The sequence below is a fragment of the Chaetodon auriga genome, chromosome 13, assembly GCF_051107435.1.
Source record: "Chaetodon auriga isolate fChaAug3 chromosome 13, fChaAug3.hap1, whole genome shotgun sequence".
Classification (NCBI taxonomy): domain Eukaryota; kingdom Metazoa; phylum Chordata; class Actinopteri; order Chaetodontiformes; family Chaetodontidae; genus Chaetodon; species Chaetodon auriga.
This window is the reverse complement of record NC_135086.1, coordinates 6,551,502-6,574,132: the sequence shown is the minus strand read 5'-3', so window position 1 is coordinate 6,574,132 and position 22,631 is coordinate 6,551,502. Positions and strand designations below refer to the sequence as shown.

The 22,631-nt window shown below is 42.2% G+C and overlaps 1 protein-coding gene across 4 annotated transcripts in view; it reads right to left on the bottom strand.

Annotated features, from left to right (window-relative positions):
• epb41l5 (erythrocyte membrane protein band 4.1 like 5) overlaps positions 1-20,891 on the bottom strand; it is a 31,097-nt gene extending 10,206 nt beyond the window's left edge. For 3 of the 4 annotated variants that reach the window (XM_076746901.1, XM_076746904.1, XM_076746902.1), the window contains exons 1-16: positions 20,715-20,891; positions 19,196-19,407; positions 13,524-13,628; positions 12,634-12,676; positions 12,281-12,359; positions 11,909-11,953; positions 11,059-11,111; positions 9,171-9,291; positions 8,799-8,886; positions 8,585-8,673; positions 8,374-8,443; positions 6,405-6,589; positions 5,363-5,469; positions 5,187-5,205; positions 4,222-4,267; positions 3,757-3,875 (exon numbers count right to left, since the gene is read on the bottom strand). In XM_076746901.1, the coding sequence (XP_076603016.1) occupies positions 3,757-3,875; positions 4,222-4,267; positions 5,187-5,205; positions 5,363-5,469; positions 6,405-6,589; positions 8,374-8,443; positions 8,585-8,673; positions 8,799-8,886; positions 9,171-9,291; positions 11,059-11,111; positions 11,909-11,953; positions 12,281-12,359; positions 12,634-12,676; positions 13,524-13,628; positions 19,196-19,375 (1,349 nt within the window). In that variant the 5' untranslated portion in view covers positions 19,376-19,407; positions 20,715-20,891. The remainder of the gene's footprint in view (positions 1-3,756; positions 3,876-4,221; positions 4,268-5,186; positions 5,206-5,362; positions 5,470-6,404; positions 6,590-8,373; positions 8,444-8,584; positions 8,674-8,798; positions 8,887-9,170; positions 9,292-11,058; positions 11,112-11,908; positions 11,954-12,280; positions 12,360-12,633; positions 12,677-13,523; positions 13,629-19,195; positions 19,408-20,714) is intronic. The other variant, XM_076746903.1, reaches the window with a different exon arrangement.
• Between the last annotated feature and the right edge of the window lie 1,740 nt (positions 20,892-22,631).

Genomic DNA, 22,631 nt, shown 5'->3' with positions numbered 1-22,631 from the left:
AAACGCATGAGGGAGGGAAAGATAACAGCGAGAAACAGCTAGTTTAACACAAGTATAAAGAACAGCAGAGAAGGGAATTGAGGCAGCTCATAACAAGTCTGAAAGAGAGAGAGAGCTTAATTTGTTTAAACATAATTCACTGCATACGGCTGCACAGAGGCCAACTTTATGGTCTGCTCCTGCACGTATGAAAAACAGGGTTCCTTGAGGATTTTCTACAGTTGTGCTAAGAGCTCCATTTATCAGAGGACATTGTCTGTTCATTTTAAACTGCAGCCTGGCAAAGGAAATTATGCTGATCACAATAATGAAAATGTTATTTTAGTGCACATAAAAATAATAAAATAAGGGGTTTATGGTCGTGATGGGCCCGGCAGTGTCAGGATGCTGAATAAGCCATGTAACTTAGAGCTACACTGTACGCTAGCGTGCATTTAAGTGTCTATGACAAGTGTTGTGACACGAACACTTGAGTTAAGTGAAGTGGACTGGATGTCTCTGGAGCGTCAGTGACCTGGCTTTGCACCTCTAGCGACTGAGGTCTGATGGCTTATGTCAAATCCATGTTTATATATTCAGTCCTGGAGGTCCTGAGCCGGAAGCTTTTATTCATGGTGACAGCTCCACCGGGAGTATGAGAGGCAGGGGAGCATGCAGTTTCTCAGTGCCTCAGAAAAACAGTTACTAACTTTATGATCGTTGACTGTATTTTTCCATATACTCTCTTGTTAGCGAGGGAGAATGAAATGTGATGAATTCCAGTGGCACTGATCTAAGATTATCATCTACTCTCTCTTGTGATAATGTTACAGAGAAGTGGAGGAGCTTACAGGAAGGAGAGGCAAGGTTCAGGGAGAAGGCAACAGATACAGACGCTACACGACATCTTAAAAGAAGGGGAGAGAATACAGCTCTATGGCTGGGTAACATAGTAAAGGAACAATACAAGAACACGGCCATTACAGGAAACATGGCACTCTTAAAAATTAATAAATTCACTGACTTTTCTAAACTATCTGTCACTCATGCCAGTGATGAACATGTTAACATATGAAATTTGGATAATACTGTCACCATCAGGGCATCCAGTCATAACTTAACATGTATGGTCAAAAGGCTTAAGAAAATCCAGTACTCATTCTCTTGTGTGCTGCTAAAGCTGGAGGATGATGGACACAGAGGTAGAGTAGACTGACTGCTCATGTTATCAGGAGAACCGCTGAGGGTTAAAGTGCTCCATGCAAAATCAACAGAGACATCCTACTAAAAGCAAGGGAGTATGTGTGGGAGGCGAAAGGGAAGAGCACCAGGGATTAGTCTGAGGTATTAGTGATCCAGCAACGTCTCTTTCAAAGCATCTTCCTCATGTCCACTGAGTCAGTCCTAACTGTAAACTGTTGGTTTGACAGCAAAACAAGAACTCCGGGGTCATCTCAGTGTAACTTCTGTGCTGATAAAAAACACAAGAACCCGTCGAAAAAAAGCCTCAAGAACACTGAACTACCACAGAGCAATGGGGCCTGAACCTGGGAGGTCTTGTTTGTGAATCAAGCGTACACCCACAGTGACCCACTGGTTCATGGACTACCATTTTGAAGCCTCACGTTTGGCATTACGACCACCACTATCTTTGTTTTTTTGAGTCAGAAGTGACCATATTTGGACGAGAAGGTGGAGCTGGAGAGGATACGCATGGTAGTTTGCCACGACTCTATCCTGATTGGATCTGACTGAGAAGACAAGGTAGCCACGCCCTAAAGCATACCCTCCTTTATTGTCTATTTTATTCACTGTCAGACCCTGAAGCTGTCAATTCTGTATTATTCAGTCTATGTGGTGAATTTAATCTTGCTTAAACACATTTAAAATGGACACTAACTGAAAAGCAAAAATATCAAAAGGCCCTGCTGTAACGCGGAAAATGAATAGAGTGCATTTTAAAGGACATTGTGAAAAAATAATCAGTATTTGCATCCTTTAGGATTTCCCAGTCAACAGTCAGAAAGAGGATACAGTAAACTTAGTGTGATAGGTCATCGCTATCTACGTGCTGGCTCTAAGGTCATGTCTGTGCATCCTGTTTTAAAGTGAAACAGATGAGGAAAAAAAGAAAAGGGGCTTCCACTCTTCAGAAACGATGAGCAATCCTCTTATTACAACTGACCAGAAATTTACTGTAGAAACAGGATCAGCCTGAGCTGTAAATCTGAATGAGCTTTGTTCTCCGGAAGCCAGAGCAGGCAAGTAATGCTTTGTGTGTCACCACAAACAAATCTGTAATTTCCTTTGGTAACACTAAGTCTGTAGCATCACTACGAATGTTGGCTATTCGCTGATTGGCAAACAAACTTCCACTCATCTCTGAATATTCTTATTATATCTTATCAACTATTTTACCGTTTAGAGGATAAAAAAGGGTTTATAGAGGAGCAGGTGGTTCACAGGATGCACAGCACGACATTAGATGACTGAAAATGAAGACACCTAAGCACTAGTATGCACCAAAGCCTTGAGCAGAACAGATCCAGCTGAAATCATAGATGCCAAACACCACAAATCATCACATCATTTCCTGCACCGATTAGGTTGGCATTTCATGCTGCTCGAAAGTGGACAGACAGCGAATCACAGGAGACAATTCCATCGCAAGAAAACCCTTTTCCAAAGCCAAAATCAGAAAGCCTGCCGCTGCGCAGCGACTGATTGGTTAAAGCCAGGGCGATGGCAAAGTTCAGTGTTTGATCGTACCTACCTGGTCTGCCTCCACACAACACCAATTTGTCCTCAGTACATGTTAATACTGGAACACACAGGGGGACATTACAGGTTTATGGAGGAGGGTGCATATGTATTTGTATGCATGGGTAAATTTGCTTGTTCATTCACAAAAACAAGCCTGACGCAACAAATGAAAATGCATCCACAAATAAGAGATTCTATATAGAAAAAATACACACAGAACACATTTATAGACACGGCTCAGAGTTAGCAACTCAGACTGAGGAGCGAGAGGCAAAAAGTACAAAATGAAAGAGCAGAAATAAGCCTTGAGATACAAAACAAAAAAGAATACAAAGCTAATATGGGTGCTACTGCTAATACTCAACTGGAGCATTAGCAGTTTTTGTTCATGTCTGCCTCTTCATCTGTTTACTCTCTCTGCTGGCTATCCACTATTAGTCTGCTACTCGTCTAACTGCAGTCCATCTCTCTTCACTTTCAATCTGCCACTAGCCTGAATACTGTACTGCTGCTTTACAGTCTTGCGGTATGTGCTACACTCCACTAACCCACATAAGTAAATCTCTCTTTAAGGCCATCATGTTTCTAAGAACACCACCACGTATACATTACAAGTACATAACCTGTATTTTATGCACACTCACAAAACAGAGCAGGAACTTGAGAAAAGGGAAACAGACCAGCCAAACATGCAAAGGACATGCAGGCATAAATAGAAAAATGCACACAGAAATACTTTCTGTCTTCTTTCCTCCTTCTTTGCTGGCTTTCCTGCTCACAGCAAGCCAGGGTCAGTGGATAAGCCATGTTAAGCCACTCTCATGGCATTAGACCATGAAAAACACACTTAGCCATCCACCCACTTCTCTCAGCGGCCAACAGGGATCAGTCGGCCCGCCCCAGCCTTTCCTAACCTGGTCTCGTCTCCCTGATCATCAGTGAGCAGCTGTAAACCGACACTGGGATATAGCATGAAGAATGTAGGCAGAAAACTGAAATCATCCAGGTACCAACCTCCTCTTTTCACCTCCAGGACTCCTGGGCAGAGCCTCGATTTCCATTGGTGCACAGGCAGAGGCAGCTACTGGGCTGACCACAGGCACGGCAGTCCAGGCACCTCTACTAGAGGGAACCTGAAGGGGAAGAAAGAGAAATTATACGTTAGAGAGAAGGGATGGCAGAGGTGTAGAGACAGAAATGAGGAAGGATGAGATTGAATGGGATTCAGAATGTTGAGAAAAGGAAAACAATCACCTTTCTATCATTAAACTTTTCATTTTAAGACAGTTTTGTCAAAGTAATATACTGTAATATTCTAAGCCGTATCAAGTCATACAAATGAACTCTTTGTTTTCTATGGGAAAGAGCTGCTGGTCTTGTAATCTTGCCCAACTCTGACTTCAAGGACAGTGTAAGGTGTATTGTTTCCCTGCATAATGCAGGAGGGATTTACACACACACAGCTGTGTTGCTCCTCACCTTGTTGTCTTTGCCGGAGCTGACTCCGTTGCCTGAGGAAAGAACCCTGAGGAAAGAAATAAATTGAGATTTTATTCAAACAACAAACATCCTTTGAAGAATTCTTACTACTGTACATGGATTTATGCTGTAAGTAACTGAACTGGATTTCAGTGTCGCCTGAACACTTAAGAAATAAACCAGGGACCATTACAATCTCCCACAATGCTTTTCACAGAGCACATTACTCATGTAAATTTGGCTGAGCGGCCACCACGGTTGGCCAATTACACAAGGAAGTGTGTAATTTGTGTGACACATGAACCACATCTTGGGGCAATGCAGACGTACAATTTGGCTGAATTTATGACAATACTTTTTCCATTATGCTCTTTTTAAATCTGCCAGGTTATCCATGCGCCAATTCACAAATCCCCATCCCTGTTTAATACGACAATGCTACATCTTTTCAGCAAAGCTTTTAATACTTGCTTCAACAGAACCTGCACTGTCAGTGTCGGCCTGTCCAATCAGGTGTGCTTAAAAGTTGCAGGAGTGTTTGTCATCACCATGCTTCGAATCAACTGGTCCCATGACAGCTTAAAACTACGGCTGACATCATGTCTTGAGCCCACACACATATCCCTATAACAAAAGGCTACCTCTGTAACAAGATTACAGTCAAGGCTTACGAATGAATTAAGACTGTGTGTGTGTGTGTGTGTGTGTGTGTGTGTGTGTGTGTGTGTGTGTGAGTCACAGCTCTTTAAGCAACAGTGCCTGATAATTGTAGATACATATAAAATTAAGCGTTCTTCATTGCAAGCCCTTCGTTGTTGTTATTTATCACAAATGAGACACAAAGACACGATTTAAACAAAATTACACAACAGCAGTACTACAACAACTGAAACAACAAGAGCACAGATAAAGTAATTTCATCAGGCAACGGCACAATCGCATTGTTTAAATATCAGTGTACTCACTCCTGGGGATGAAAGTGTCCTGTAAGAACAAGAAGAAGAACAGACAGTAAGCGTTATGTTCAGATTCTGAAACATAAGCAAACACACAAAGAGTGCAAGGATGTGCACATGTTTACATCATGTAAGATGGCTGTATATTCACACGCGCCGTGTGACTGTGTGAGTGCCGTCCTCACCTCTGTTCTGCATGGTCCTTCTGGAGTAACGGCGGCTGGGCCTCCTCTCAAAGGAGGCTGACCTCCTTGCTTTATTGGCCTTGGTTGTCTGATACTCTGTCTTTCCACTGGTCACACAAACAAACACAAACACTTTTACACATGCAAGGCCCTGTATCTGTTTCCAGACTCTAAACAATGCTAACCTTGATCAACACAGGCCAAACTATTAAATACAATCTTGGATAAATCCCATTGTCCCAAAAACAAAAGGCACAGCGGTGACCCTCGCTGAACTCTGGATCCATTCAAGCGATAACCTTCTATTAACAACAAACCCTGTAACCTCCGTGTTAAACCAACATTACTGCCAATGCTTACCCAACTGGGTAATGTTTAAACACACATAGAAGGGAACTCGGTGGCTACTGCGGTATGTGGACACTGAGCGCCTGTCTTGTACCACTGCAAGTATCTGTGTGTACACATATGGGTTTTATGTATATACAGAATGATACAGTGCGTCAAACTAGGATTATCTCTGTTGATATGTTCACACACATGGCACAAAACAAACACATGGCTCTCTAAATTTGTTGCGCTTAACTCAGCAGCAGCAGCCCCTCCCCCAAAGTCTTCTTTTTAAGCAAGCCCAGCTGCATTTGTTCCCCAGACCCATTTCAACTGCCTTTCTCTTCCAGCTAGAAGTCTCTGGCGCTCAGGATGTGCAGCAAACAACACAATGGACACCGACATTTTATAAATTTTATATTTGTAGTTAATTTAGATAAAAATGAAGAGATTTGTTGATTTGTTTATCCTGTTAATTAGTGGGTTGAAAAAAATCATAATTTCGTCTAGTAAAAAAATCTATGCAGGGGTGAATATTTCTGTCGGCACTGTAAAAACCTTTACTTGTCCAGCACAGGACTTGGTCAAATGCTCTTACTGTTGCCATGGAAATTGCATGAAATATATTTTGCAAATCTGAAATTGCAATTACTACCCTTGTACATCACTCTCAAAGCATCCTCAAGCCTTTATTCTGCCAGCCGTCTGTTACCTGTATCTGAAGCGTGATCCCATGCGTATGAATCCAGAGCGAGAGGCGTTCTTCTGTACCGGTCCTCGCAGCCTAAAGAAAGCGTGGTGCTCCACAGCACACTTCCACAGGTGCTTACAGGCCTTGGGGTGGTCCATCCTGAACACAAAGGTGTGCTCCTGTTCTTTGCCCTGGGGAGGATCGGTCTGAGGTCAGAGGATAAGTTCTCAACACACTGATATTCAATATGCACTTTACAAAGTGGACAGGTCCTATCAGACCTATCAGAGTGTTTGTGCCATGCTTCATCCATTAGTTATCAAATTCAACTCTTTGTCATTCTGAAGTCTTGCTCCCAGCCAACATGTTTTCACAAAAACAAAGCTCATGTGCTAGTTCTTCACTGTGGAAGGAGACAAATATGTGAAGAATGAACGGCTGCTCTGCAGTGTGTGTAGATGCTGCCTCATTAATCTGATTTCTCATCGCGGCCTAGATGGAGGCCTGCCTGGCACCACAGCCGGATGAAAAACTTGGAGATTCTTTGGAGTTCTTTGCTCCGTTTCCGTCTTCTCATTGGTTTTCAGGCGTTCCTCTTCTACAGAGAGTACCATGCTCTAAGAGCACTGACAGTTTGCTGATGCAAACCTCTGATTTATTCAAAGTGCATGTGAAACGCTTGCATCTGTGATCTCATGCAATATAGCAAAACTCTTCAAAATCTCCCACGCTCTGATTGTTAGGGGGTTGGGTCTTCACCAAAATAGTAAAAACAACACACACATTTAACTCTCAAACAGAGAGACAGAAGCATGCACACGCTCACAGACGAACTGATTATTCTTGGAGTGACATTCAACTAAACACCTGTTTTTGGACATTTTGTTTAACAAATGATTGTGACTATTTCAGTTCCTCTGTCCTCTATTTTCAAAGCAATTACCCCTGATTCACAGCCAGCCAGCTCTTTGCTTTCATCTCTGATGCTCCTACTGTCTGTGTGTGTGTGTGTGTGTGTGTGTGTGTGTGCGTGTATGACAAACAAGCATCTCAATAGAGAATTCAGAATCCGAGTGCATACAGTTAACTCCTGTGGTGACAGAACAAGCCTACAGTATATAACTGTTTAGGACAGAGTTGAGAGGGGGAGAACTGTGTGTGTGTGTGTGTGTGTGTGTGTGTGTAGGAGAATGGTGCATACCAGAAATACCAGAGGGGGTGGGCTTCTTTATTAACCTCACTCACAGACCTCCAGGATGGACATAAACAGACTCTCTCATATACACTAGCCTCTGGGTAGTACTATACTAAGTCTTGTTTCATTTTGAGTTGGAACTAAACTCTTTTTGGGCTTGGGCACCACTTCAAACGAAGGTTTTAAGAGGAATATTTCTTGTTTGTACAATTTATTTTAAGAGATTTCGAAGAAATGGCTCTCATGATCTACTTGAGTTTGGAAATAATTCTGTTTTTTTTCTTGTCACCAAATGGCAGCATTAGGACCCCTTTATGATGGGGTCAGTTCATTTTAAAAGCTTTAACAATTTACAGTTTTAAATATCGAATATTTTGCACTTCAGACACACACGTTTAGGTTGGTTGTGGACGACAGATGCAAACAGCTTGCTGCACAATCAACACACTAAAGCTGTGTATTTAGAAATAATTTGCCATATTTTGCAAAGGATTGTGTGACTGGAACACAGTAAGCATGTAGACACATGTGAAGCTGACAGTGCGGTGGGGTTGATTTGAGACGTTTCTGTGCACATTTTAATACCTTTTTTTGCCATGAAACTGTTGCTTATTGGAATCCATTGTTGCCTGACTGCACCTGCAATCCTCCACAATGCTAGAGACTCAGAGTCTGGTATTTAGACTGGGTCAGTGATATAACTGTTATCGTGAGGATTCACGGTGGTGGAGAGAATGTGTGCTCTGCATTTTCAACATTCCACTGTATGGCAAGTATCTGAGTGCGTGTGCTCACCTGTTCATCATCCTCCACTACCACAAGGGTCAGTTTGCTCTTCTTGAAATCCAGACAAGTGATCTTAGGCCTACAACAGTTGAAAAAACAAAACAAACAAAAACACTCATGAGTAAATCCAACACAGACACACAAAGAGGAAGCAGTAATGAAAAGTCAAAGGTGGCGTTTAAGTAAATATCTCAGTGAATCAGGATATAGACAAACACACCAGAAGAAGAGCCCGATCTTGGTTTGTCCTTCGAACACCAGAACTCCAGTCGGTGTCAAACCCAGACTGTACTCATTACCATCTCTTGCCTGCGGGGGAGACATGGAAAGAAAGACCCTTCAACGTATTTATGTTCTTATGCACATTCCTTCCACTTTCACTTCCTATTCAGACTACATGGTATGTGCTACTGAGAGAGACGAGCGTCATTTACCTTGACCATATGCATGTCCACCCCGTACATTTCTAGCCACTTGGCTTTATTCAGGTAGTTAATTTCAGCTTGGGCTGGTGTCTGGCCTCTGAAGGAGATAAGGGAAAAAGGGAGGAGGAAGAGAAACAGAACAGAGAGAAGTGTTCTCATAATCAAAAACATAACTGCAGCTCCATGCTGAAACAAAAGAGATGAAAAAGGTGTATTGATGAAGTGTTGTCTGTAATGGTTCCACCAGAAGCCCACAAAGACAACAGGATGAAGCATATCCAAATATTTTCACAGGATATCTGTGGCCATTTTTAAATGCATTCTTCCTCATAGATATTCAGTTTAATACAAGCAGCAGAGTAGTTATGGTGAAATTCTTACCTGCACTCCTTCCATGCATTGTATATCGCCAGCTCCACCTCCTCTGTCTGGTTGGGGATGAAGCGAAATTCTGTTACCAGGTCCAGACTGTGGTCTAACGGGTCGCAATCACCGAGCTCAGCTGAAAACACACAGACACACAGACTCATGAGTTCATGCTGTGAGCGACACAGATTCACCAGACGGACTGCATGAAGCTGCACAGGTGTATCTAATAAACTGCTAATTCAGTGTACAGTTCAACTGAAGACTTAAAACGTTCTTAAAATACTACTTTAGGGTTCACTAAGACCTTGACCTACAACCCCTGGAAGAGAGCCTGGTGGTGTGGTTGCAGGTAACCCTAATGGACAAAATAACAAACAAACCCTCGGTCCATGCCCCAGCACACAAAACACTGAGGAGTGTTAGGTCAAGGACTGATGGGTATCTGACCTCCCTCTGGACAGGAGGTCACAGATTTTATCAGGTGAAAAAAAAGAAGATCAAGGCAGGAAAAAAAAGCAAATATCACTTAGTAAAAAAGTGACTACTCTGCTGAAAACAAGACAAGGTGGAAAAAAAGAAAAATCTTATCTCTGGCACTGTACAGAAATAGGACAGAGACTGAAAAGCCTTGGTTCTGATTACATTTTGCTGTGTTTGGGAGATAGGAGAATCTAGGCCTTCACTGTTCAGCTAGTCCAGCTGTGAGCAAAGCCTCAGGATATAAAGGAGAGAAAAGATAATCTTATCCTATCCCTATCCCAGTAAATGTCAGTGGACCAACAAAATATTTCTGAAAACGAGAAAATGAAGAGAGCAAGCTCCACTGAAGGAAAGAGAGAAAACAGAGAGGCTGCTGGATTAGGGGGCCCCTGAAGAGGATGGAACACTAATGAGCTGGCATTTACCCCACAGTGACTCTGTGTGTGTGATTGTGTGTGTGTGTCTGTGTGTCCATGGGTTTGTGCACGCAATCCCATCCCATAAACGTCTCTAATGACTCAGTCTTTGTTTGTCTGAAGCAGCACTCTTTACACTGCTCTTCCATTTTTAAGAATTAAAAACAATAATGTGTGTAGTTTAAAAACATATGGGCTCTTTGGCATTGAACATTTGATAGAGGAAAAAGGCCAATCAATTTCTTTTCTACTACTGTATGTCGCTATGGAAACATCAACTGCCCTGAAGTGGATGCCTATTGTAAACTGCCATGGCCATAGACAGGAAAAGAACACCACGTACACCTTTCCCCAACAGCATCCCTCAGCTTCTCCAGTTGCCCGCACCACCTCAGCTGGCTCCTCTTAATGCAGACGAGCAAAGGCTAAATTCAAGAGTTTTCTCCTGAATGTAGTAACGGCTACGTGTCTGCAATCTCATTCATTCTGCAGCTATCCAAAGCTGCACAGCTCGTTCTTCTGCAGTCTTATTGCGGTGGAGGGTTTATGTGCATCAGTGGGCATGGCAGCAATTTTGCCAGAGGCGTCACTCAAAGAAGATGGTGATTCGCAACGACAGCCATGACTGGTTCAAAAAGATCAATGAAAACTCTTCTGGACACAAGGTTCCACTCCTGCGGCCGGGCTTGTGAGTACGTGGTTCTGTCTGGTGAATGCCTTGTTGAGACACAACTCAACTGAGACGTGGGGACATTACTTTATGAGTTTACTAGTTAAAAGATAAGTTTAAGGACTGGGAGCAATGGCTGTTGGGAATTCGGGAGGGTTGTAATGGATTTAAGGTATTCACTGCAGATTGAACATGACCAGGCTTCTTGGTATGACAGTGTACTACGCTCCAGCCTACTTTTGCCATTTAAGCCTTGTGTGCATTGAACTCAATACTCAGCTCTGCAAAGCAGTGAGCACTGCAGGGCTGGACGGTTGGACTTTGGGGTACTTGCCTTGTAGCGAGAAGGCAGCCAACTCCACCGCTGTGTCAAATGGGCACTCTAACCTGAAAATACAAACATGTTAAGAGTCAGCCACAACAAAATCAATGAAGCTGTAACTCTGCCATAGATCACTAAAACCCGCCTACGCCCTTCACAGAGACCTGGTTTCTACCACCTCCTGTTATTATTCAAAAAATGGTCCTTTGTGGTAAAAACTTACTCTTAAATTCCCAGTCCACTTACTGACTGCTGGTAATAATTCTGTTCTGTTCACCAACATGTAATCCTGTAAGCCTCTTACAGTAACATGGCCATGACAACCAACACAACAAATGGATTCATGCTTGGAGGGTTAACAGGAAGGATGAGGAAAGGCAGAGCATTATACCGTCTTTGTCAAGAAACTTCAATGGTAGTGGGTGAAATAATAGGTTAAATAACAAGACAAGGACAATTTATCGTGACAAACACAGCACTCAACACTAAGCACTGTTAAGGGGCCGGTAAAATGCTGACCAGCAATGAGAGGGCAATGTGTCACTGGGGTGGGTGGGGGGGCTATGGGCCCCTTACGAGAAAAGGGTGAAACCATGTTTTTGGGAATTTTCTAGTAATGTAGATAAAGGCTGTTTGTTGTTAAAGGCTTCGATTATCCACTGGCAAACTGTTAACTGTCACAATATGTAACTGATAAGCCACCGACAGGTCTCTTTAATAATAACTAAACTATTAACTATCCGTCTGTCTGGCTTTCTCACTGGACATTTATTTGGACTACCAAGATTAATAGGACATAGCACAAGCATAGAACTCCATCAAGGTGGACAGCAGGTAAGTTAATTGCAGGAAAATGACTCACTTGCCACTGAGGATGTCTTGCTTTAACTGCAACACAAATAGATATCTGGAAGAAAAAACAAACAATATAGTTGAATATTGGTGATGAAACTTTGGCAGTTTTATGGAACATGATACAGAAACAAGCACTGATGCCAAACTGGGAGCATGATTCAGACCACAATGCTTTAAACCTTGATTTATGTGAGTGAGATAAAGTAACCCTGCAGGAACCCGTCAATTCTTGATTTTGTACATAAAACAGACAAATTTCCTCCAGCAGAAGACACAAGTTTCCTTGACTTTTCTTTGAGCTATATGAGATGAACAGATTTCCAAAACAAACCACCCTCACAGCTCCAGGGCACCGGGCAAAGTTCATGGCTTAACTCACCTGGTGAGCTCCTCGTGCAGGTTGTTCGGTTCTGATGAGTAAAACTTTACTCTCATGTGAAGGCAGTACGGTGGACCAACTGAAAGACAGATCAACATGACAGCTGAGTGAATGACATCAAGTTTAACAATGATCAAAATACAGGGGGATAATGTACTAAACTCAACGATGCACCACATTCACATCCTTACACTCATGCAAACACAGGGTTTCGTTCCTGACAAAAACAGAATTATAAATCAGTGCACTGTGTCAGAGTCTACAGGTCGTTTCTAAAGGATGTTTTGTAGTATGTATATGCAGGTTTGGTAGGAGGAAAGACATGGGAAGAGAGAGAGCCTCTGTATACTTACTTTTCACTTGCTTTTTGATACTTTTTGTAACATCAAGCCAGTGCTGAAACAACACAAAGGTGATAAATTAAAACACACAGCAGATTCAAGAATGTAGTGTTAAAAACAGATCAAAGCCAACAGCAATATGCTTTAAATACAGTCTTTTTCCTCCTTTCTGTGAGTTAATGAAAGGTTGAATGCTGGGAAGTCCTTTTGTCAAAACGCACACAGACACACAAACACTGAAGTGTGTGTTCTGCTCTGTGCTGTAATTCTTCTTGGAAGTTCAGGCTCTGTGAGGCATGAAAAATGTCAAGGAGAGGTGGTAGTGGTGTGTGTGCATGAGTAAGTTAGAGAGAGAGAGATAACAGAGGAACTCACAGCACTCTCTGGTCGCCTCTCCCCCACATTCCTTATTACAGCCCTCCCTCCCTCCCTCTGACGCTCTACCTCCACCCCTCTCCTCGGTGTCCCTCCCTTCAGTTACATCTTTCCTCTCCCTCCTTCCATGGCCTTCACAAAGTATCAGGCTGAAGGAACAGTGTCAGCGGCGGACCAATGACTTAAAACGGTTCGTCTCAGAGTGCAGTCTGACTCCCAGAGCTGACAAAAGTCCCATAACCAATCCCTTTAGCCCATTCACTGGAAGGGAAAAGTCCCAGCCTCAAGCCTTCCTGCAAATGTGTGAATAGTGATTTGGACTGGAATCTGACGCCTGGCTGTGAACAACAGCTGAGACGAAGACGCATAAAATTCAATGCAGTAGATATTGGGATTAATTACAACTGCTTGTATCAGCAATCGTATATTGTCATTAACTGTTTCCACATTGCAACCCACAGAATCGCACTGAAGCAAAACTTAAAAAGTCAAAATACTTAGAGACTACTGTCTGTCCCCATTCTTACCGGCACTTGCGCGGAGTCCATGAAGCGCAGTCCGAAGTAGTCTTTCTCAACGATGTCCAGATGGTACATGATCTGGTCAAACAGCTCGTCACCTTTGGCTTTTTTCTAATCAGGGAACAAAGACAGGGCTTACATATCTGAGTGACAAACTGTCTCACCTAGAATCACAAAGAAAACATCCTGTTGTGAACTACGTTCATACTCACAAGATAAGAAAGTAAAAGTGAGTCTCAGGATGATAAATACATCAAGAGTCCTGAAGAAACCGTCATTCAAACGCTCAGGTTTCATTACAACACAGGAATCTGCAAGTCAGTGTGACTATGTTTCTCATGCTGACAGCTGTGGATGCTTAATGTGTGGACTGGTCTTTACTCCCATCATGAATGAGGCCTTCCATAAGAACCCAAAATGTTTGGAAGCTCTATGTGTGAGGCTGCTGGTAACTTAAATTAAGTTGGGCTGCAACTAACAATGATTATTAACAATGAGGAATGATAAACAGTCCACAACCCAAAGATGTTTACCATAATGTATGACAAAGAAATGCATCAAATCCTCACACTGAAGAAGCTGGAACAAGCTAGTATTTTGGATTATAAAATGATGATTACTGATAATCAAACCAGTCTGTGCTGCTCTAAAATCTAGTCTTATGAAAGATATTCAGTTATTTTTAAGTATGCATCGGATTTTTCTGAAAAAGTTCACAGGACCAAAAGATCATTTTCTCCTCTCTTCTCTAAATATTGCCTGGTTTAAGTGTACATGATTTGTGTTTTCTGGATATGAATGCAGAGATATGAAAAGGCATTACCATGCAGTACTCCAGCTTTGAAATACTGTATGTTACCCTTTCTGACAAGGCCGTACCAGTTACTGCTTGTGTTCTGCCTGGGACTGGGAGATCTCTCTCTCACATGAACACACACACACACACACACACACACACACACACACACACACACACACACACACACACACACACACACACACACACACACACACACACACAGATCCAACTTCCAAACCCCACCGTGAGGCACAGCGACAGGGCTGCCATGGTAACGGGGGTTGAAGTGCCCCAGACGCTGAGGAGCTGAGTGAACTGGGGTGGCAGGATACATCATGTGATCAACTGGCTGTGGTCCTTCACTGTGTTAGGAAAAGACACCATCCAAGACCAGTCTGCAGCTGAATGTTTTGTTTTTTTTTTTGCTCCATCTTGTCTGTTCAAACAATAATTTCTTCATTTTCACCAGTCTTCATTTCCTCATAAGCATTAAAAGCACGTTACAGAGCCACCACATTTATAATATTACTGCCCCTTTGGGCTATTGTGTGAAACATCAACACGTCACCATATAGGATAGAGGTAAGTGAGCATGGCATTCATGTGACTGGTCTGTTAGTAGTCGAGTCCAAAAAGTCAGTAAATAACTGGGGTGTAAGGATCTTTTTTTCTTTACATTTAATGATACACAAACCATTGCAACAACTAACCACTGTAGCTCTTACAATGGCCATGCTGCCAGGTCAACAATGACAATTCTAATAACAACACTACAAACAAGTACCCAATCATTCAGCTCAGAGTCTTGTCTTAAACCTCAGAGGTTGATTTTACAACCAATGTACAAAACTGTACTGAAATCAGGGACAGATCACAGCGGTTAAAGAAGGAGAGGAGCAAGGGGGCTCTAGAAAATTCCCTGTCCCCCCTCACACACACCCCAAGAGAGCTCCTGGGCAGCTCAGGGAGGCTGGCCCCATGCTAGCTGGCAGAGCTGACAAGGCATACCGCACCCCTACAGTACCCAGGGAGAGAGTACAAAGGACTCATTGTGTGTGTGTGTGTGTGTGTGTGTGTGTGTGTGTGTGTGTGTGTGTGTGTGTGTGTGTGTGTGTTGCACCCAAGGCCTTGTTGTACTGCCTGCAGCATTGTTTGGCTGTTTGCAGTCTTTCTGCCTGCCTGTGAGCATACAGTTCTGTCTCTCAGATGCTGCCATAATGTTTAAGTTACAGCCGAGGTACTCAGTGGATGCTCTCATCTACAGCAGTTTGCATGTCCACTAAACTAAATGCCATAGTAATACAACCCTACTATGCTGCAATAGATAAGTAAAAGAAATCTGTCTGTCCTCAGTGATGCATCAATTTTTTTTGCCAATTAATGTAATGAAGTCACAGTAAAAGACAAAAAGTGCCCACATGTCCCAGAAGGTCATCAGCTCCACAGCTTGGTTTGAGTTATTGTAGACTGGCCAGAAGTTGAAAATGTTATGATGTTCGGTTCAGTATACTTCAGTAGGCCTGACTCCATCATGGCTGCACCGTGCACAGCAATGTCACATCTATCAATAAAAAAGTGCTGTTTGTATTTACCTGAAGTGTGAAAATTAGCAAGAGTTGCAAAGTTAAAAAAGGGATGAGGTATCTAAACATAACACAAAATAAAAACTGTGTCCTTCAAACTGTTATTCTATTACTGCATGTTATTTCCAACTTGCTGTACTATAACCAAAAGAAGGATTTACTTTGTGTAAATAAAGCACGCATGTGCTTAACTTCTTCTCTGGGCTACAAATCTACAGCGAGAGAAAAGGCAGTGGGAGGAGGTGACAGTGTGGGTGGCTGTAGGGTGGGGAGTGGGGGGTGAAAGATAAAGAGAAAAGACGGAGAAGTAAATACATTTAAAGGAAGGAATGTGAATCATAAGGCTGTGTGGAATTATGTATGGACATGGATGCTGCCAAACAGAGGTATCCCAAGGAGACAGCTTTGGGTGGCCTTACATACGAGGGACACACACACACAGCTGGAAGCCAGTAAAGCATGTGAATGAGCCCTATTCAGTTAGACTGTGGTTGTCTATTTACAACCACCTTTTCTAAACAGAAAAACAAACTGCGCCATTAAGCAGGGGGTCCCCCAAATATCTGTCAGCCGACAGTCTTTTTAAATGACGACCGAATTGTGTTAAACCTGCTTTATAGTTGCACTCATCAATTCCTGGAGGCTTTAACACCGTATGCTACGCTTAAAGCAAATAAAGACTTCCAGCAAAGGGCAGCAATGTGCTATGTTTAGCTTTTTCTCAGATTCTGTTTGACTAAACGATAAGTCTTGCTGCAACACAGATGGAGGGAAACTGTAATGTTCCCCTGCACACCTGCTCGGCTTGCTGCCTCACTTTCAGAGGGTTTGTCCGTGTCTATGTTCACATGTTCGTCCGCTAAAAGTTCAGTTTCCCGTGTTACCCAGCTAGCAGAGTATTTAGAAGATTTCAGACACAACAGCATAGCAAAAATGCCAGTTATTTCCCCAACTGGGCCCTGCTGCAAGGAGGCAAAAGCATTTCAATTTCCTAGAAACCAGCATCTCTTGTATTAAATCCTCTTCCCAACTCAGCATTATTACCTCTAAACTTTTAAAAGACATACTGTCCACTGTCAGTCCCTGCAGCTTATCAATTATTACCTGCTCCTTGGCCCCTTTTCCTTCTTATTTCAAACATGCAATCCTGCAATCCATTTTAAAGAAACCTAATCTTGACCTGCTCACCTTCAGCAATTAAAGTCCATTTCTAAAATATCTTTCTTACCTAAGGTGATACTGACATAGTACTGACATACAAAGTGCCAGTGACAAATGACTTAGTCCTTGCTGCACATAAAGGAGAAAGCTCCATTTTGGTCCAGCTAGACTTGGGTGTGGACTTGGACTTCTACAGCCTCTTGAAACCCTAACCCTAAACGTGTTGTTGGAAATTCCTCATCTTGTGTTTCCCATACTGCTGTTATGCTGACGACACCCTGTTTTGTGTCCTGTTACTGTCCACTAATCATAGCAGCTTAACCCAGGTTACCAATTTGCTATTTTGGATATTAACTGCTGGACTTCTCAAAACTTCCTCAAACTTAAAGATGACCAAACAGAAATTATGGTGTTTGCCACACCCACTTCTTTCAGTCAGTCAGTCAGTCAGTCTGCAATCTTCGAGCCCTGTCACATTACATTAAGCCAACTGCAAGAAATTTGGGTGTTTTATTGGGTTCCAAACATAAGAGAACAAGAGAGAGAAACAGCCCAAGCAGACAACATTCCACTAGAAGAAAGACTGAATGAGAATACGAGTCCAGCCTCTTTGGCATGGATTATATGTTAATGATTTGGCAGGCATTACACACGGACCCAAAAATGTGTGACATCACATGTGAGACAAGCTGAATTAAACACATTCATGCATTCTTGCTCAACAAGCTGATCAGGAATTCGAAATGCCTGACTCTCTAAGAAAAGAAGAAAGGAGAACTAAAAAGCAACAAAGAACTTTGTAGAAAGCCAACAAAATTTGAAATTCAAACTAACAAGACCCTCTTCAACAGGTCTTCCCTGTATGCCAGATGGCTAGATTTCAAGATAAGGTTGAGTCATACAGGACAGTTAGATACTAGACTGGCCTCACTGGAATGCTGCAGTTTGACAAATGGAATGTGAGTGGAAAGACAAAGTAGAAGAAATTGTGAGCCTGGCAAAATTTAAGATCCCATGGAGGGGAAACATCCAGTTATTCTTGCTCTCAGCTCTAAATTTATAGTCCCTAAATTGTTAAATTACACTAAAACATGATATTACATTTGTATTACGTTTCTCCCGGCAGATGGTGTTTGTCTAAAAGGAGCTGATGCAGAGAAACAAATAACATTGAAAGAAGAGAAAGAGAAAGAGAGGCAGGACAGAAAAGAGAGGAAGAAGTGGAGAGAGTGAAGCTCTGCTCTGTGTTGGTGACGAGCCCAACGTGTCATGTGATGCTGTCATGTGATTGTGTTCACCAGAGAGGATCATGGAATTACAGGTGATCAGCAACAGTACTCCACACACACGCACACACATACGCACACGCACGCACACACAAACACACATGCGCACACACACAGGCTTAAAATTACTGCTCTACTGACACAAGCACACAGTAGCCACTGGTGCATCGCTTTTCACATAAACACTGTTGGTTATAGTTAACGTCCATTTGACTGCGATTTGTAAGGAAGTCTAATCCATTTGCTAGGCACTAACTGTCCTCTTAACAACACCAGAGAAGTATGCACACTTGAGAAACCAGCAGAGACATCCATTAAAGGTTTACCTGCATGTTCAAAAAAATACCGTCTGGTTCAGGTGTGGTCTTTGTCTCTGTGTTTAACATAAAAATAAGTCTTGCTATTTAGAGTTATTAAGAGAGAGTTGGTGGGCATGACAATTTAAAACAAACAAACACAAAAAAACACCTGAAACATAACTCTTTTTCATTCTAATGCCCCATGCTTTCCCTTCTGTAAGACCACTGGTGTCAGCACTGGCCGAGGTCTTAGCCTTAGCCTTGACTGAATTCATTAAACTGTACACCTATATACTCCATCTTCTTGTACAGCTACAAAAAGTTCTACATGCTTTCTAAGGCGCTGCAACCCTCAGAGTTAAATGCTAATTCATAACTGTCCTTCCAAATGCTGTGACACCCCACTGCTCCCTACAATCAAGCATAGAAAAGTGCACAATTTCCAAAACGATGGCTGGAGGTCAACAAGCATCTGGTTGGTGAACATCCCTGCTACAGCACAATGAACACTCACAATCTGAAACACTCAAACTGTAGCGAGCCTCCTTACCGGCAGGTCGACACTGACGTCTGTCCCGTCCAGTAAGGAAACGCGGCAGGTGATGATGGACTTGGCGTCCCCGGCTGCAGGGATGTGTGTCGTGGCACGCTGGGCCTCCCTTAACCGGGTTTTCTCAGTATGTTTCCGGATGGAGCGTCGCCCCAGCGTCCTGCGCAGGAAACTCAGCATGATGGGGGAGGGGGAGGGTTACACTACCACACCTGTGAGAGAAGAGGTAGATAGTAACACACAAGAGATCAGTGTATTTCTAAACTGTATAGACCTTCAGAATTTAAAAATGGTGTCTTCCAATGAAGAATTTAAAGCGCAGGGTTGTCAGGGGGACAGCAGAAAGTGTTTTCCTGTGTCATAAACTGTCGTTATATTACATTGTTTTGTGCAGACTGCTGTAATGTGATCTGGCAGGATGCTAGTGTTCCACCATGAATATCTGACATTAACTGAAAACGGTGAGCCTGTGATCTGGCAGGTGCGCCATATTTGTTTGTATTATCATATATAATTGTAGTTAACAATAGCAAATAATGTTTCTAATATTCTAGGTCCAGACGAGGGAAATAGTTACTTCTTTTAAAACATTTGGTTATATTAACTAAATAACGATCGTTTGACTGGCAACGACCTGTCTGTAGGCAGACAGTTGACGTACAGGTGACTAAGTTAGCTAAATGTTGGCTAACAATGATAGCTTTCATCAGCTAGCAAGTCACAAATCGAATATAGCTACTTAGCTAGGTTACGTACACGGATATCACTTTTTACAAGATAATTCAACTGAGGAAAGGGAGAATTGATAACATTTATCCAGTTAACGCTGAATTATCGTTGTTATCTCAGTTACATTAGCAACAATAACGGTAAAGGTAACGGTTAGCTGTAGTTCTTTAACGTTAACGTTATTCGAAACAAGCTAACCCAACATCAAATACGGATAAAAATGTCTTAAAACGTCGGATAAAAATAATTATGTTACTGTGTGACGCTATTCAATGAAATAAAAGAAATGAATAAGAAATTTGAGATTGAACTTTCACATTAGCTAAATGAATTTGAAAAAGTTAACTTAAGCTAACGTGAGTCGCCTTTTAAATGTATAAAACTTGCTCGCTATTTGTGGTTTCGGGTCAGAAAACGAACCGCCGAGGTGGACCGGGCTGTCAAAACCCCTGACACAGTCTGAAATGTACAAACACGCTCGAAAATGTGCGAGACATCTGCTGAAATAACGTTGAGAAATTACAGGAATAATTTAACCCTTAGTCTCACAATTATAAACAGTTAAGGCCCGAAGTACCTGGGGTAAGCAAGAGCAACAGGTGTGCGCTTGTTAATCCTACAAGAGCTAGCCGTTAGCAACAAACGCACGCAATACAGAAGACTCCGACCTCACAAGCGTGCCTCTTACAGCAAAACAAACGCCGCCTTTAGCTCTGAAAGCTGGATCCGACATACACTTGCTCCGCAGCCACTTGTGGATCCGCGGAGGTCTGGATGAGGGGATACTTACAGAAACCTCCTCGTATGAATTCACGGTGAAAGCACGTCCGCTTGCATTGTAGACCACTAAACAGCAACCTCGCACACTCCCATGGTTTGTAACTTGTGTTTATTTCTTTTGTTTTTTTCCACCTCGCTACCACTGCGGGGTAATTTTCTCTCCCAGATCCCAACAAAAAGTAGGAGGCAAAGCTCTGCACCGGATGTGACGTCAGGATAAATCCCTAACAAAAACTTGATTAGCATTTTTAAAGCGACAAACCTATTATTATTTTGTTTAGCTGCCATACGTAAATTATTCTTTTTTTCCCCCCTAGTTTTCTTTTCATATCCAAAAGATCAATACTTAATCATAGTTGCATTTGCTGTTTATGTTCGAAAAATTCTACTTATTGTATCATTTGTTAATACAAGGCCAGAGAAAATAAGGCTGCTATGCTGTTTTACATTCACAATATGAAGTGAAATATACAAATAATCGTACACTGGTGAAATACTTTTGTCATTTAAAATTTCCAGTGTTAAGAGGACTGGCCTCCTCATTCATTTTCTGATTTCAAACCTTGCAGAGTGCTCCATCACTGTTTGGCAGCAGCACCCTCTGGTGGTTAGTTTGGGAATAATAGTTTACAAATGTGGCCAGAGACCAACAGACCTGTTTGACCCGTGGCTCATTTAGGGTACCGTGGTAGCACAGTGTGTACAGATGCAGTATTTAAGAGTAGTGAGCCTCCTGCTCATGTCAACAAGTATTTTAAATGCTTTAAGTGTTATTTTGAGGAACAGGGACGTTGCTTTCAAATTCATCCTGACCTCTCTCAACTTAATTTCAAAGATGAAATTCATCAAAATCTAAGATGTTTCACTGAAGCACATCACTGCTCCCAGTTCTTACAAAGCTTCGCCAACAATAAATCCCCAAATTTGATTCGTTATGGGTGCTACTGTTTCTATAAACAAGCCGTATATTTGTCTGCAGCAAGAATGGATTATCACTAAAACTGGCAAAGTGGCAGATACAGCGTGTATGAACTTTAACTCTGCAAACTGTCTGGTTGCACTGCCTCAAAAATGTGCCTACGCTGTGCCAAACGATACGAGTAATCTCATCCTAATGTAAACCTACCGTTTGCTGTTATAACCCAGCTGCACTCCACATCTATACACATGGACGCGTTCAAGCGGGCCTCCTTGAATAGTTGTAGACCTACAATGAGCACTGATATACCTCAGCAAGCACAGCGACTGCCTATAGATAAGCTTGAAATGTAGCATTTAAATCTTTTTCTTTTGATGCTGCAGTTACACCGGTTTTAAAACTGTGCTTTTGGTCCTTATCGTTACAGAAAGTACAGTAGATGCATCTTTGTTTCCACTTTGGGGCTTTTATGCGCAGTAATAGCTCCCATTGTGGCCCCTGTTTTGATAATATCATTATAAAAGGAGATGATTAGATACAAAGTACTTTATTCTATCAAATTATCTGGCATTATCATAAATCTTCAGAGCTGTTTATTCAGTGGTTTGTTTCCTTAGAAAATCCTTCCTGCAGTATTTTTTCTTCTTTGAAAGCTTCCTTAGTCTCAGTGTGGTTACAGATTTAGCAGTTTGGCTACCTCGTGTGACTAATGGCTTCACTCTGGTTAAATCATGAAAAATCCAAAAAAAAAACTAAAAATGAGTGATCCTTGTGGAGGTCTGGCACCGGTGCCGCCCTTTTCATCCGCTCACTCTAACATTGCCCAACCTCACTTTTACAGTGTGGAAAAGCAAAGGTGATCTGAAGCCACGTCTCCATGCTTTGACAGACAAGCTTTAATTGTTCACAATCAAGCTTATAGACATGTCCAAAGCACCGTAAAACCACGATACCAGAAAGAAACAAGCAACTGAGGACAAAGGTTTTTATAACACAGGTAGGAGTTAA